The sequence below is a fragment of the Centruroides vittatus genome, unplaced genomic scaffold, assembly GCF_030686945.1.
Source record: "Centruroides vittatus isolate TY-2023 unplaced genomic scaffold, ASM3068694v2 contig_4, whole genome shotgun sequence".
NCBI lineage: Eukaryota > Metazoa > Arthropoda > Arachnida > Scorpiones > Buthidae > Centruroides > Centruroides vittatus.
This window is the reverse complement of record NW_027122214.1, coordinates 2,183,296-2,201,097: the sequence shown is the minus strand read 5'-3', so window position 1 is coordinate 2,201,097 and position 17,802 is coordinate 2,183,296. Positions and strand designations below refer to the sequence as shown.

At 33.2% G+C, this 17,802-nt stretch overlaps 2 protein-coding genes across 2 annotated transcripts in view; one reads left to right on the top strand and one right to left on the bottom strand.

The window, feature by feature from the left end:
* Positions 1-289: 289 nt before the first annotated feature.
* LOC136976259 (glutaredoxin domain-containing cysteine-rich protein CG12206-like) lies at positions 290-15,495 on the top strand. Its single transcript, XM_067271482.1, has 4 exons — positions 290-913; positions 9,132-9,368; positions 14,415-14,480; positions 14,601-15,495. The coding sequence occupies exons 1-4, from the start codon at positions 308-310 to the stop codon at positions 14,790-14,792; spliced, it is 1,101 nt and encodes a 366-aa protein (XP_067127583.1). The 5' UTR covers positions 290-307; the 3' UTR covers positions 14,793-15,495.
* Positions 15,496-16,404: 909 nt separating this feature from the next.
* Positions 16,405-17,802, bottom strand: part of RasGAP1 (Ras GTPase activating protein 1) — a 67,081-nt gene continuing 65,683 nt past the window's right edge. Inside the window, exon 21 of the mRNA XM_067271481.1 lies at positions 16,405-17,782. Within this exon, the coding sequence (XP_067127582.1) occupies positions 17,722-17,782 (61 nt within the window). The 3' untranslated portion in view covers positions 16,405-17,721. The remainder of the gene's footprint in view (positions 17,783-17,802) is intronic.

Here is a 17,802-nt window from a genome sequence, read left to right as displayed (position 1 = left end):
ATTCGTAATCTATAAGAACTGACAAACAGAATGGGCTCGTCTCCCGGTTGTTAAATGCCTTTGGAGGATGCTTTACATTATGACTTTGTAAAGCTTTACCGGTAATGAAGATAGTTAAGATTTTCGTCTCCCCTGGTCTATTGCAACGTTTCGAGGCATAGGGAAATGCGTGCCATTTCGAGGAAACAACAGCCATCGGCAGACTTTCCAATCGAGCGCCAGCCACGCTATTGGTGGGTCCGGTGGGAGCACGTGACATGGTCGGACAAGTCATGTGATCGACAGCTGTCTGCCAGTCTGAGCAGCGATGTGGGACAAGTCGGACCATACTTCGACCGGCGGAGTGTCCGTAATCGTCAACGGATCTTCTGTGCGATTAGAGGAAGAGACTAACGCTTCAGTGAATTGGAGCAATAATACGTTACCGTCGAACAAAAGCAGACAGTCGGAAGAAACGGTCGACGACGGGTCGCTGTTTCGAGTGATCCGAGTCTTCGGCGGTGGTTCCATGGAACGACAAAAACCCGTCAAGACCACGATTAACGTTACTTTCGGAGGACAGACGGCAACAAATGGAAAGACCGACGAGGAAAGAAGTAGCAGCGGTGCCAGTAGCGGTCCAGCTAGCGATTGCGAGGACGATTACGTTAAACCCAACGTTGTAGTCAAACCCAACGTGTGTCAATTAGTTATATCGCCCTACGGCCAAAAAGAAGAAAAGTCCCAAGACGACGTCTGCAAAGAAAAATGGCAGATGAAATTTCACATTAAAGAACTCGATTCGAACCGAAACGATGCGGAGGAAGTCGACACGAGAGCCGAAGCCATCGTTTCGGGTCAGGGGAGTGTCAGAGGATTGAAGAATCGAGTTCGAGCCAGCATCGTCTCCCTTCTAGAGCATCAGGGCAGCAAAGTAAGTAATATCTTCTGTCTAGAATTATAGAAAGAATTCCGAGCCCGGGGGAAAAGCGGTACGCGCCGTAGTGGGGAAGTAGGCCTCTTCCTCGGGCGCTACATCGCCCTTTATTCTACTCTTGCCGAGACAAGTCGAGACGTAGCTGACCCTATTTAATGTACAGGTTGCCCCGAAGTTAGGTGCAGAACTGGGAGGCTTCCTTCTTTTCCCAATGCACTTTATAATTATACGATAAGAGAAATTTCGAAACGACTAGAAAATCCATTTTCCTAAGCTTACACCGTAGGAATTACTCGCGAAATTTTGTTACATTCGCGTTAGAAAGTCGAATAAATTCCTTCAATTTTCCAACTTACATAAAAGTATTATTTGCCGGTTTGGATTGGTGTAACCAGGTCATAACAAGTTTATTGTGAAATAACTTTAAATAGCGTTTTAACAAGTGAATGAAAGGCAACGAGTTAAGCAGATTTCGTTTTCAAAAATTGAAATTTCACAGACAAACAATAGACTTAAGCCTATAATATATAGGCCTAAACACGCGAAATCTACAAGTTTACTTGCCCGAATATATGTAGATTACACAAGAAAACACTACTGTCGTAAGAATTTTTTATAGTATAATCATCGTATATATGTCGTAATTGTATGGCATAAATTATAAATTACGAGTAGTTCATATTTTATGAGGATCACGCCAATTATAAGAGGAACTCTACTTTTTTTTTTTTTTTCTATAAAAATAGAAATATGTTTTTCTAAATACAAAATAATGTGATGACACGACGGTGCCGAAGGCGAAGGTTTGGTTATCATAACCATCTTCGGGTCAACAAGTAGAAATTAGCACGATACGTAGGATTTTCCAGTTTAAGTGTAATAAAGGTTGTTTTTTCCGGAAAATATTGCCCAAGTATCTCTTAGAATAAGTTTTGTTCGAGATAATATTAATACTGCGATTGTTCTGTCTTGGTAGACCATGATGCTGCGTATTCGTCTCGGCTATTTGGGTCGTGATGATAATATAAAAAGGATGATTTATAATTTTGATAATTTTTCCGGCAATAAAACTTATACAAAATGAAAAGAATTAACAATACTAAGCTATAAATTGATTTATGAAGGAAAGATTAAGGTATTTATCTGGTTTGTATTCGCGAGGCGTTTGTTATTTTCGGGGAATTTTTCGTTTTAAGACGCGTAGGAATGATAACTTATTCGACCTTTTTTTTTTCTTTTAAAAATGCTGTCGTCCTCGGCCTTGCAAATTGTTATCCCCAACCAACGAGTCGATCTGCCCATGACATCATTAACTCACTATCCTCATCTCGCATCCACCTCCGAAAGCCATTGCAAATTGTCGGGTGGGTAGCAGCTTCGACGTGGATCGAATGATATTAAAACCCCTCGATATTCATTCCCGCTTACCAAATTTTACGGAAGAATCGCTTGGATGATTATTCGCCATTTTTCCGAAAATGGTCGCGTACCGGGAATGTACAGTTTATGATATAACCTTTGTGAAAGCGCGCTCCGTCATAAAAAGAAAAAAAAGAAAAAAAGGTCTAGAAAATAGCGATTGGTGAAGCCGAAAACGATCGCTGCTTAAGTCTACAGACCTCCTATTTACTTCCTGGTCTTCCGTCATGCATTATGCACGATTGACTTCGAGTCGATTGTGAAAGATGCATAGCTGAAGGTCCGAATTAGCCAAGTTCTTTGACTCGGTGTAATTATGACCCGCCTATATGCGGGAACCATTCGGCCTTCGGGGTTCCGAGAAATCGACAATCTGTACTTATCTATATGAATAAAGGTTGTTCATTAAGCCGCGAGTAGTCGACTTTCTTTCTTAAATCTGAGGTAACGTATTGTGTAGACCTGTTCTCAAATGGAACAAAAATGAAAATGGCGATAAAAAGAGGAGCCTCTAGTAAAGTTGCTTACGTCGAATGTTTGGATCGTAAAAGATCACCCACGTCGTTTGTTTTTTCGTTTTTTTTTTTTTTTTGATGGAATAATGAAGTTTTTATCTATGGAAAATCGCGAGTCGTAACGTTGTTAGATGATACCATTTACGATAATAAGACAGAGACTCGTATCTTCTGTGTACGAAGAAAAACAAGCTGTTGCAAATGAGGTGGAAAACCATTAATTGCAGATATTACGTACCGGAGTTCAGACATTTCCTTAACCTTTCGGTATTGCACTGTCAACGATTCATTCATTAACGTTAAGTTTAATGTATTACCATCCTGGACTTTCATCGGATGAAATATCTAAGAGGATACGTAACGTATTTGTCAAGAATGAAAAATTAAAGAACATTTTTCACTTCATGCGTTTCTAGGAAGTAATAAAAACAGCTTTTATTTAGGGTATTGCTGTCCAAATGGCTTTTGTTATATAAAAATTCACAAGTTGTACCGTCGCCATTAGCGAATAAAATGGAATTCGCTTCTTTCTAGGTGACGGCTCTAATCGCAACTTTAAAAGACTCTATGACTCATATCTTCCATAGTTATTATAATAAAAAGTAAAAATCCTGACTTAAAAAAAAAAAAAAGGATTCTCGACAATCGGGACCATCAAAAGTGCCGCAATATCTGGAACTAGTCGTTATTTTGAACTTGTTTGGAGTTAGTAAAACGTTTGCAGAACTTGATCTGCAACTCCATCAGAACTTGTTTTCCTTATACAGTACGATTCTTCTGTATTTTACAAGCTTCATCTGACAAATCTAAAATTTAAAGCGCGCATTTTTAAAGAAGCGATAGTCATCTACCTTGAAGTATATATTAACCGTATGTCAAGGTAAAAATGATGATGAATGTTATCGAATGGAGTGTTGTCGACTAGTTTTGCACCGAGGATGTTTATCTTTTAGTTAACAATTTTATTGCTAAATGCGTGAATTATTTTTTTGAATCGGGACATAAATTAGTCTCGCTTCATCTATTCTAATCGTTTTGGAATTTTTTAAATATTTTACATACGGTTAATTTTTTGGTATTAGTCACAAATTAGGTAAACGGTCGAAGAACTTATTAGTTTAGTTAAATAAATTCACAAATATTTAACGAGTAGTTTCAAAAATAACTTCCTTTAAAGTGTTTTTTTTTTAAACATATCCAGTAATTTCCTAGCAGAATCAGGCAGTCGAATATAATTGTCATTACATTTCCTTTGACTTTTCCTGTTATTCCATACCTGGAATCCTTCAACCTCTAGAAATTCGAGTTTCGTGTATAAAGAAAGTTTAATTCGATTTAGTTTATTTTAAAATAAAAACCGGTTTTAGTACAAGTCGGTAAAATTCGGTACTGGTCTTTTTCACGATAGACTTTATATTCTCATAATATATTCTACCCGAGGCCATTTATTTCCCTTTTTTTTTTCGGTGGGACTTTTCACCCTTTGTAAATATAGATAATCGTACAAGCGTCCATTAAACAGTGGGATAATTCGGAAGCTATTCCCTTAATATGCCATTATTTCCGCCAGTCTTCTCTCCTTTGACCATTCATCATTCTATTAAGCTGCTACAAGGTAATTGATTTAAATAAAATGCTCTCTTGCCAACTGGTCTCCTTTGTCATTAACCTCATTTGTTATTTCTTAATTGGTGATCGAAAATAGGGAAATTGCTTTCGTATCTCTTCCGGATTTAGTAAATGTATAACTCCTTTTTAAAATTATAATATGGAGAAAGGGACTCGAATCGAAATTAAATTTCTTTATACGTTGGCCACCGGCAAAAGTCGATATTCCTTCTTGTAAATATGAATTTTTTTTTTTTTAAATAACACGATTTAGACTTGAAAAATCGTGAACTACCCACGCAATTTGTATTATTTTTAGACGATGACGAGTAAAGAAAGAAGACAACAAATGCTAACACATAAAATGCATATATCCGAAGTGTAGATGGAAGCCGATCTCTTTAGTAAGAGACTCGACGACTCTCGAAATCAAAATCTCCAGTGTAAAACCTATTGTTCGATTGAGTGATTGGAGAAGACTAGAGACGGAAGCGAAGGCTTTTCTACGAATTGGTTTAAGTGTAGGCGACGTGCCAAATATTTACAGGGTGAGGTCTCGAATACCTGACGTAAGCACGTGATGTTGGCATAACTACTCGTATCGAGTCGCACCTAATGTCCCGGAGGACATTCCTTCGATGTAACAAAGATTTAATTGTAAACAATGCAATTAATTTAAAGTCGTTAAATTAAATATTTCCGCCGGATGTCCTAAAACACTGGAAGATACGAATGTTTTTCGACGAATAAGTAGTTTTACTGTCGAGAACGACACCTATTACATTGCAATCGGCAAGAATCTGTAAAAGACCTATTTGAGCCGGAGGCTATTCATCCGAGTTCCACTTGGCGAATTGAAGTAAGATAGTTATTGTAGCCTCCCGGTAGGGAGGGGGAAAATGACTTAGAGAAAGCTAGGCAGGTCGCCACACTTGGTGAGGTAGAAAGCAACCGAGAGGTCGTTGGATGCTTGAGATAATTGGGAAGGGCAAAGACATATTCATTCTCCGACCTTAGTAAAACGACGACGGTGGAATCGAGAGTGCAGCGATCAAGGTCGTCTTTACATATTCAAATACAACCGAGCATTCCATTTCGAGTCATTATCGAATATAATCGAGGAAGAGATCCGATTCTATCGCTTATCCGTAAACTTTATATTTAATGAATTCTGTTTAAAGTAGTGTTTCCCGTAAGGAAGGAGGCGTGATTTAAGTATCCATCTCCGAAACACGAACAACTCCCATTAGGATGTTTCTCATTGTTAGCCGAGGAAAAAATTTCATTCAAGGCCGAAATTACCACAGCTGTAGATTTAATATCGTTTCAAAACAGAATTATTCTCTTTTAGTTTGCCGACCACGTTTTGATTACGACTTTTCCGTACCTTAAGAGGTAACTAGTTCGATGACGACATAAATCATTTAATTGTCTCGAAATAATTAAAGCGGTATCTGCGTGCCGCTCTCAAACGTGTCATTGTAACATTCCGTACGTATCCTGTCCCGTATTTTTGTTTTCCTTTTATTTTTCTGCTCTGGCCACACCCGCATAATTTTACGATGGGATCTAGCACGGTTCCCTTTTCTCATTTAGACTGCTATTCTGGACATTTATGTCTTAAGTCGGGTTCTTAATAACGTTATCGTCTTGTGACTACGCCACGTCTGAATATAATCTTTAACAATACCATTAAAACAATGCGATAGTCTGAGCTCTTTCAGTCAAAAGGTCACGAACCATTGACCTTGTGTCCGATTCATTGTTCCACTTCTCAATCGATCCTTCAAACACAAACAAATCCAGAGGTCTTTGACCATTTCCGGCGATTTCACGCTATTGATTAGATTTACACGAGAGTCGCCGTCTGCAATTGTTGCTTTTCCTTGACTGGTAATCGAGTTTGCCCATTTTCAATTTGTCCTGGCTTAATATTAATTCTTCGTTTGGATACTTTCGTTGTTTCCGAAGACTTTCAGAAACAATAATAACCCGTAGTTTTAAAATTATAATGCATAAGTTGGGCGGAATGTATTTTACTTCCAAATTGGGCGCAATGGCACATCGTCATCGAGTGTGACGCACCGTAAAAATTAAAGCGACGCCCAGACTGTTTTCTTTTATTTTTTTTCTGTTTATTTATTAATGGTAAACGAGATTTTCCACATTAGCAACCGGCCCATGATTATTCTTAATAATAAAAAAAGAGGAAAGAAAATGCCAATGATCTATAGACTCTATAATTTCGTGATAAATGTGGTAGAGCTGGAGGCAAGACAGATCCAAACTCGAACATAAAAATCCAATCGGACTACAATCTGGAGTGATTTAATTAAAGGAACAAAAGATAAGGTACCACGCAATTGGAAATTAAATGATTTCTTGTAACTTCGAGTATCCTAAATCAAATGACCGTGAGAAAGTGAAAAATAATTACATGCTACACTAATGTCCCGTATCGGATACTTGTTTGCAACCAAGTGAGAATCTTTTCTCAATTTCACGCTTTTGGTGACAAAGGGCACTACTACGATCCAACTGCAATCTCCAATATATTTTCTAAGTATTAATAATATTATACAAATTCCGGAAATCGTAGAAAAACCGCCATTTTACCGGCTCCTGGCCGTCCCGTATTGTACAGTACAACTCTGGGATTTTCAAATATTAATTCATTTTTTTTTTATATGAAATAAAAATAGGTTAAGTTAGCGCCTTATCCTACGTTAATCGATTCTTTTAAGATTAAATATATTTAACAGAAGACGAAGAGGGGGAGGGGGAAACTGGTTTTCGGAGAAGTTGCTGTCATTTAACGGTTTCGGGCCGACGCCAACTCACTGGAAAAATGAGTAGAAAGCAAATAAGTAAACTTGAACCCGGTTCAGACATCTTTTCAATAAAAGTGAGATGTGGGCAGTAGGGCGTTGCCAGTCGCATTCGGGTCACGAAGCGATTTTGGTGACGTTGACTCCGGCCGTCGTCTACTATAATAGCCACCATTAATTAATGGTTAGTTTACCATCTTTAGACATTTTCTGGGTTAAACCGCATTAAAATATTTCGGAATTACAAACAATTTCCGTCGACCGTCAGAGGGAAGTACGGACAACAACGAGTATACGTGGCAGGTACTCGTTGATGTAATTACAGATAGTCGAGTCTCTAAAACACAACACCTGTACAAACAGAATGGATTTTTGACTTTGGGCAAGGTTGCCGATGATATATTTAACTGTTTATTTACCGAAATGAATTTTTTCTATCGATTCTTTCAAAGCAAGAAATCTCGACAGAGCAACAACGTCAAAATCGTACGTAAATTGTGAAATGTTTTAGTCGCTTAGCGAAAATTTATCATCGGACTTCACACCCACGTTTAATGTGGAATGTGAAGGAAATATCGATAACGATACACCTAAGTATTGATAAAAAAATTTTTGTAGTAAATGAATAGAGGAATTTAAGTTATAAGTAACATCTATATACATATATCCCTATTTGTAAATTATGCAATGGCTTACAGATGGACATTTATGCGTTGTGAAAATATAATCCTGGATTGTTTGATAACTTTTTAACTGTATGTAGATATCTGTGTAACTTTCGTATGTAGCCCACAATTGATTTTTTTTAATTGGAGAAACAGCTGCAGATCTGCTAAGGGGAGAACTTTCTACGAGGAATTTGATATTTAGATATATTTAGATATAATTACAAATATGAAAAAAGAACAGAGAACTCCACGTGCCCGACCCGTTGACCAGGTGCGAATCCGTGACTAACTAGCAGTGTTCGATGGTTTTATCCATTCGACCATTAATGAGCTATTGTCTTTTTGATTTTGTGTGAATTATCACTACATATCCAGAAAGATTATCTTTTCAACGCAATTTTTTAAATAAATTTAGTACGAATACTTTGTTTTTTTTTCTATTTTACCGCTTGTGAAACAAAGAAACACTCCATCTTGAAAATTTTCCTGCATCCCATCGTATGAGAATTTTGCGGCCAAGTATTTTCTGGCTTCTCGAAATAATAATAATAATCTATAATTTAGAACGTGTATTAAAATTTGTACATAAATACCAGCAATTAATTAAGATTTACGTGCAGCAATTATATAATTTATAACTCTGTTTTAAATGACTTTATCATTTTCTTGTATTGGATCATTTGATAGGAATGTATTAAATTGACAGAAGAAATTTATATCAAGAATTGTATGTAATTTAATGAGAGAAGAATAAATTTGGATTGTATTTCGTGCTCTTCGAAAATTGATGTTCCCGGTTGTATGGGATTGATGTTTCCAGTCCTTTGAGATCGGCGTGCCAGGACCAAATTTATAATGTTACTGTTCAAGCTTTTGTGCTATTATAATTGATGGCTTTGGGAACCGAGCAGTCATTTTTGTATTAAATGCTCCCGATATGGCTTTTCCCCCTATAAATTTAGTCATTTCTGTTTTAAATGTAATTATAATACTACATAGAGTAGACCTACTATACCAGATTGTACTGTCAAAACCGGTAGAGTAATTAAATTTCAATCCTTGTATATAGTTATGTTTATTTATTTGTTTTTGTTGTAATTACTTTTGAAATGAATTTTTATGGAAAAAAGTTAAGAAGAAAATATTAAAAACGTGCTGTTTTGTCGATTGTTTACAGAGGAATTATGACAAAGAGGAAGAAGGAAGAATAGTGTTTTACACGACAACAATGGGTATAGTGCGACAAACGTACGAACAGTGCCGACGAGTGAAAAAAATACTGGAAACTCTTTTGATTCGATTCGAAGAAAGAGACGTGTTCATGAACAGAGATTTCCAATTTGAATTAAAAGAAAGACTCGGTATCAATCACGTTCTTGTGCCTCACGTGTTTATGGAAGGAAGACTGCTCGGGGTAAGTATTCCTCCTCTTCCTGTTTCCCTACGCCATAATGTATTACCTAAACTATTAATGATGAGAAAATATCATTCTGGCACGTATACGTGGCCAAAAAAACCGGTACGTTTCGTGTGGTGGTTACTTTTTACATTTTCTTCGATTCTTTGTCGATTGGCCCTCACACGGTCCAAAGAAAACCATCTTCGACATGTCGGAATTTCTAGCTCAGGGCCACTTCGTATTCCGTTTTACATTTATAAAAAAGAGGGTTAAAATTGTGAGGCACAACGAATACAAACGACGTCCTTAATTCATGCTTAATAAATTGTAATATCGGATGTTTAATTAGCATATTTGTAAGAGTATTCGTATTTGGAATAGAATAATTTGTTTCGATCGAGTTGACGGCTTAAGGGGAGACGACCTTTAACTCGCGTATTTAGGCAATTAATAGAGCATTTCTAGCAAACCTTGAGTTTTTTCGAGTCACGACTGAATCGTATCGCTTATAAACATCATTTTCTTTAATGAAGATCATTTTAATAACCTATTTAAGTATTCATTACAATTAACTCTCCACTAAACGTTTTGAAACGCTTCACGGGAGTTTTAGAATGATCGTAAACTCGCACCATCGACATTTTTCTTTATACTTTTTAAACTAATGTAAGAATATAAACAATTGATAATTATTTTCTTTCTTTCTTCGTAATGATATAATGATATATTTTCTTCTATTATTATTTATTAATAAGTATTTTAAATTCCTAGAATTCGACTTCTCTCTCATCTCGAATCGTAATGTAAATCGGAAATCTTTCTGGATCCAGCTGTAAAAAGTGTCGTTATTTCACATTTATAATCTCAAAAACTGTGTAAAAACGGATCTACAATAAGATTTTAGTTGATTATTTCAAAATTATCTTAAATTTTTACTGTAAACCCCGTTCGTTTCCAATATTCAAATTCCGGAATTAGCGGGGGAAACGAAAATATCTAAATGTTTTGCAACAGTTTACAATGGGAACAATGAAATTCGTAGGATATACACCTTAACGAATTTCATTTACGAATAATAATTGGCAAAACTAAATAAAATAATGCTAAAATGTTCGTTTCTTCAGATTGTCATCGAAGTAGATTAAACCGAGTGAATGTTGTTAAGATCAGATTATGCTTCTGACAGTTATCTGACCTTATTTTACTATCTGATCGTTTATTGTTGACAATATCAAAGGTTCGATCATCGAATTGACGACTACAGAACCGAAAAACGGGAAGTACTCATTTCTTTCTGATGATTTCTCCACTCGAACGTCGAAAAAACCAACCAGAAATCGCTAAAATATTGTTCCTATTCATTATTTTCGAGATTAAATGCTTATTCTTATCCATTATTAATACGGATTGTCAATGGGGCGAATGCTTTGTAGCTACGATGGCCGAAATTTTACGAAATAAGTTAAAGCTTAGACGAAAAATATATAACCGAATAAAAACTAATCATTTTAATATTAAAATAATCAAGTTCTTTCTACTTAATTATACTTTTTTCCCCTCGAACTTTATTCGGGCTTATTTCGAATACGTATAGTGGTCCCTCCGGTTACGAAGGTTGTTTAACCACAACGTACGGTATAATATATGTGAGGGTGCATATAATTAAATATTAAACACCGGACGTCATTAAAAACGGATTAGAAAAATTATTAAAATGAATATTTATTGTTTGAAAATTCGCTAAAATAATTAAATTATCAAAATGATACAAAACACCTTTTTAATTTTCATTGTGTAGATTTTGCTACTCCCCATAGATAATAAAGTCTGGTGGACTTAAACCTGCGAGAGCGAGGGCCACACACGTCTTTCGAAATAATGCGAAAATATGATTAGAAAAGGGCACAGTGACTTTTTAATAAGCTACGGCGTAGGGCCTAGCACATTTAAATTTCTTTGGGAGAAGAGAAAGGCCACGTATATATATTATAGCTAAGGCCACAGATCTAAATCCGGAAACCGCGCGGGTTAACTTAAAGAGAACCCTCAAAAATTTGCTACACCAGACGTTATTATTGACAGGTCTAGATCTAAACTAACAATCGAAAAGAAAGAAAAAAAAAATTGTATGTAAATTACCGCATAATTTAGATATTATCTTTTCAAAAGTATTGAAAGTTGTTTTTCGACTTTAATTTCAGTTTCTCGACCGATTCAATAGTAATTATGAATTATTCATCCCGCCGTTCACATTTATAAATTAAATTGGATCATTGATAATTACAGTTTTTTTTTTATTTCTATTATATTATTTATATTTCATTCCTGCCATTCGGAATGTAAGAAATTAGCTATTTACTATCGATACCGCGCCTCAATTAAACAAACAATGAGGAAATGTTAAAAGGATGCGGTTCTTATCTACACGTAAGATAAGGAAATGCATTGTTGTTGAATCATACGTTTTCTTAACATTTTCAAATGGTTAATAGATATAAAATAACATAATTTGACCTAATAAAATGTATATATATATATTTTTTTTTAAAATTTTGAATAATTTATAAAGAAATCGAGTTTATATTTTACAATATAAACGCCATTTTTAACATTATACGTGTTTTTAAAAGGTAGAAGAAAAAAATAAGTAAATACAACGTGTCCTTTTCTTAATTTAAGATTTTTTGGTATTTAATACCAAAAATTTTAAAATAGGTCAATAAATTTCGAAAGTTAATTGAGAACAAATTGCAGTTAACTCGTTCAAAATAATATAATTTTTTTTTTTTGTTTTTTCTTCTGTTTCAACGGGAATTAAACAATTATAAATAGTACAGTACTTTAATTACTTATAATACCAGACTTTTTTTTGCGAAAATAAAATATTTATCGACGTCGACTCCATTAAATGTATAATTATTCGTACATACGTGTAAAAAAAACATTCGGAAAATCCGAAAGATAAACGGAAGAATTTCGTACGACTTCCATTGAACAGAACGTGTACACCATCCACTTCTATATAATTGTATTACGGGCCTCGGGGTTTGTGCTCTTTTTTTTTCTAACAAAGCACAATTAAATTGAATAGAAAAACGCAACCAAGAATGTTTATAACATATTTACCGACTAAACAGAATTTCTATAATCTATTCATTACGCATTTCATACCATTTTTTTCTGTTACATAACTGGGATAAAAACCCGACGTTACTTCATTTCTCGTTCCGGAATTTTTTTTTAATTCACATTTACACAACTCGAGTAAGTAGTTATTAATGATAATTATAACAAAATTTCAAAAGTGACCCGACTTTCTAGGCATTATCGCCTGCCTCGACCTACAAGAACGAGTTACTTACTAGGCCAAATTTTTCTACGTTATTATATTTATATTATACCGGGAACAAATTCTTTTAAATATATATGTATATATAAAGTATATTTTTATTATTATTTTATTCCAAAAAATTGCAATTTATCCCTTCCTGTTTATACTTCCGTAAGTATGGTGCACACTTATTAACGTATTTATATAAATATTAGGTCTAAAAAAAAGTACGGCAAACTCCCGATTATCCGGGCTAATGGTGGGGAGAGGTGGCACGGATAATCGGGAGTTTACTGTATTTAATTTTAAAGTATTCTTAGGAAGAAGAAAAAAAAAAAAACAAATCGGAATCGTAAACGAAATTGAAATTTGCAAAAGAATTCGGCAGTTCTGTCTAGAATTTTTAAATGCGGTTTTTAATCGGAATTCAATTTTTCTAGATTCTTTTCTCGAACGGTGTGTGGTTGGATCGACCTTACAAAATTTAAGGGGGGAAAAAAATATCAAACCAGTTAGACCAGAAAAGACGAGATATGTGCTTTGTGCTTGTCTTGAATTGGGACGCTTGTCGGAGGACGATTTGCATATTAAACTCGTTTCGATTTAAAAAAGAAAAAAAATTGGCACAAAAAAAACTTGGTTTGTGGGGAGAAAAACTATGCCAATTCTTTTAACTTTTGGATGGCAGAAATTACCGATACGTGCTCGGATTTATTTTGAATCCGGCAGAACCGAGATGGTACGAATCGTTGGAGCGGAAATTTCTACACGCAGATGTCATCCATTTGTCTATTTATAGACGACGAAAACGGAGACAATTAACACAATTCGTGACGAAACGTAAAAGCCGAATTTGACAATTTAGTCTTGAGACCATTTGACAGTTTTTTCATTACGCTCGTTCTCCCCCGAAGTGTTGGCGAATGGTGCCACTAAGCCACGATGTGGTTTTTACGACCGTATCAATTTAACAATCTTTTTTTATATATTATATATATATATATAAAAAATCATAAAATTTACTTAAATTTTTTTAAAAAACGCATATTTTTATTATATATAATTACAATTTGAAACTATATTTCGTACACCTGCCTTGCACTCTAGAGGACCTGTCGTCCTCTTCGAATCACATGATTGACCTGTTTTAGTGTTGCGACCTTGAGCGGTAATGACGTCTTCGACTCGTCGAACCAGTTCCAATATGGCGCCGGATTTTTGGAAATAAATATTTTTTCCTAATCGTCATCGGAATAAATAGACTCGAATTTTAAATCCTTAAGACACGCGCGCTTTCGTTAGGTCATTTACGTGGCATCGTATAAAGTTTTAAAGTTAAATTTATTGTCTACTATTTTAAAACCAGCCATTCAAATGTGGAGTGGAATACTTTCAAATGATTATTATTTCTTGATAACGTGCATACGAATTTATAATACAATTCACTTAAGATTCTATTTACGAAAGATATTGTTTTAAATAGTCCTTACGCCGGAGGCCCTCTTATTTCTATTCCAATGGGATTACGTGCCAAGTCACTCCCATTCCTGTGTTCTAGAATTGTAATACCAGAGGTGAATGCCCTGCTTTCTAACTTATAGTATATACTGTATATGGAAGAATATCAAACTAACATAATATCGGAATCTAAAAAATAATTGAATTAAAATAAAGAAAAACATTTTTTTTTTAAATAAAATATTTTAATTAACTTTTATTTATTTTCACAGAATGCAGATGTCCTTGAACAATTAAACGAAACAGGTGAATTGAGACAAATTTTAAGGCCTTACAAGGTACTTTGATTTCTTTATTTTTAGAACACTCGGTACTGTTAAACTCGAACATAAAAAGCTTAATTTCTTTTTAAAAATATGAATTAGAAATAATTTCTATTTTTTATTTTGAATTTTCAGAGAACAAGTTTCACTGGGACATGTACAAAATGTGGAGGATATAAATATCTGTTGTGCCCATATTGCGGAGGAAGTAAAAAGTCGTGTAATCATCGCCACCATTTCCCAACCGATCAGATATCTTTGAGATGCACGAGCTGTGACGAGAGTGGTCTCATACGTTGCGATCAGTGCATCAACGGAGAAGGATGATGATGGCATCTCGAATAAACTCTAAATAATCTATCTCGAAACATGGAAGATTACGAATGCAACTTGAAAAAAAACAATAAGAAACAAAAATATTTTCCACGTTATAAGTTACCGGCACTTTGCAATAATGTGCACCAAGAACATACGGGTTGCCATAAAGAACGATGGAAGACGACGGAAAAACCAAGTAAATACTAAGTCAAAAATCAGAAAATTGACTCCTGGTGAAACAGCGTGTAGGTACTAATGTGCAATATAATGAATGGGCTTAATCAACTTCCAATTTTCTCAAATTGAGATAAAATTGACTTGATATAGGTGCCAAGAGGCTGAAACTAATAAATTTGATTATTATTACTTCGAAGAAAGTTAGAATCCAGTGATATTTCCAACAAATTGTATTGCTGTTACTAACTATTGCTTTCAAAAGTCAATGATGTATATAGTTCTCCACATCTGTAATTATAAAATGGCTTAAGTGGTAATTGTAACTAAGTTCACTTTATTCAGGAAGTTTTGTGTTACCAAATGTTTTTCATTATTATTATTATTATTATTGAGCTTAGCAATAATTTGTAATAAAATTTTAAAAACGTTTATTTTGGCCAAACTTGAAAAATTAATTATTAAGATAGTTGTGTAGAAGTTTGTTTCAATAACTTTGATTACTTATCTACTAATAAAATTTTATTTATATAAATAAGATTGTGATTTTATTTTAATTGCAGTTAAACTTTATCACGAATTTTGATTACAAATGCGGTAATTATAAACATTTTTGTCGGCCCGTAGCAATTTGTGCACTTTTGATTTATCGGGTATTTACAAAGCCGTTAAATGACGATCTTTATTTATATTATTAACTGTAAAAAGGCATTTCTACACATATTAATCTTTATGAAAAAATTATGGTATGAAATTAGTATAATTTCAATTACAAAAACAATAAACTTATCAGAAAACAGACTAATCTATAAAAACATATGCAAAATTATATTGTAAATGATGTAAGAAATTAAATGTGATATATTTAATTAGAACATTTACACAGTTTTAAATTTACATTTTTCAAAAATAATTAATTAGTTTTACAAGAAAAAAAAATTATTATAAGCAAATAATTGTAACTATTCTGGAAATTCGATATCAAGTTTGAAATCATCTCATTGATTTTCTCTATTTCGTAATCAGATAGCTGTAAATATATGTGAAAATAATATAACTCGAAGTTTCAAAATTCAAAATAAATTTAATCCGTAGTTAAAGCATAATCTAAATTTACGAAACTTTAAATTAAAAATATTCATATAATTATTAAACAAAATTGTGAAATGTTCAATTTTCCATACTGACCAAACATTAATTTTTACGTTTATGTCAGAATTAAAGTTTATAGTCTAATTAGAAAAAGAAAGAAAAGCACAAAAACAAAGTACAAGTCAAAATATTCTAGATAATGAACAATGTTTAATAACAAATAAGATAATTCAAACAGAAGTGGAAAAACAATATCTTGTTAGGTGAATGAATCAATAGATAAACATAAGGGGACACAAAATACACATAGTAGACTAATCTTTTGTTAAATAATATTTCAAAATTAAGATGTAAATTATAAATATGAAGTATATTTCTTTAATATTCACAATAATCTCTGTACAAAGCAAATTATTGCAATCAATCACAATTTCGTTGAAAAGATGATTTTCAATAAAGAACAAGACAAACAACTACATTTAACAGAGAACAAAAAGCGAACCAGTTGATCTGGTATTTAACATTATATATATATATATACTACAGTTAACACACAACATAAATTTTCACAACCACAGTTCATCCCACTACCGTAACGGGTAATGGTTTGTCATAATAAAACACATTTTAGAGATAGTGAAGCTCGTAAACTTAATCTAAGATGCACGAGTGAATTTAGTGATTGTAACTATTAAACATACTATGTACGATATAATAAAAATTTACTTTCACATAACATGTAATTTTATACATAATCAATGTACTTCTGGACAAACAAATTTTATCATAGATATAACAAGGTTTTAGTAGTAAAATAACAAAATTTTTCTTCATTAATAAAATATGTAATATATATATATATATATTATACATACACACATTTATGCACAAGTATTTTTTTGTGTGTACATACAGGATATTTTTATTTTAAAAATGACATACGTACTTCTTAAAGAAGTTTCATCGATGTTTAAGTGATGTGCCATACTGGCATTTAAAAAGCTGCATATTGTCATTTTCCAAATATAAACTACTACAGCAATTTTTTTTTATTTAAAACTTTCAAGTAATAATTAATTTAAAAGTTAACACTTAACTGTTTTAATAATATTAACATTTTTAGAATAAATTTTAAATTAATTTATTCATAACAAACATTAAATTGGGTATATTTGCAATGAGATTTCTTATATCACACTTGTGACCAATTAATCAAGGTATTTTATACAAAAATCTTAAGAAAAATTCTTTCTAATATCCAAAGAAACTGTTACAACAACAAATTATTTAACATTTGTTCATTAATTATAACTTATACAGAACATCACACAAAATATGGCACATCCTAACTAGAAAATTATTTTCAATAGAAATTACAAATAAAATAATGGACAAAATACAAAAAAGTAGAATGAAATTATTATTGAAACAATCCCCAATTTTGACAAGAAATTATGAAAATCTGGAATGTACGAAAATGACTGGTCCAGAAATAAAGAAAAGTTTAAAGTATTTATAATCTCGTGACATTAATGTATCATACATTTAAAATCAATATATTAGCAATGCAATATTTCTAATCAACAATAACTAAGAATTGTCATACACATTATTCACAAACATTTCAGATATATTGGCTGAGATCAAAATTTGCATTATACATTTTATAAAATCATTGTTTGCAGTGCTGGGCAATCATGAGTAGATAATTATCATCTCCTATTGGAGCTTGCCTGAAAATTAAAATGTGTGT

Excerpts from the sequence above, each read along its gene's own strand:
- LOC136976259 (XM_067271482.1), top strand. The coding sequence starts at position 308 with ATGTGGGACAAGTCGGACCATACTTCGACCGGCGGAGTGTCCGTAATC. Across the intron at positions 9,369-14,414 it reads TGGAAGGAAGACTGCTCGGG|AATGCAGATGTCCTTGAACA; the intron begins GTAAGTATTCCT and ends TTATTTTCACAG. Across the intron at positions 14,481-14,600 it reads AAATTTTAAGGCCTTACAAG|AGAACAAGTTTCACTGGGAC; the intron begins GTACTTTGATTT and ends TTGAATTTTCAG.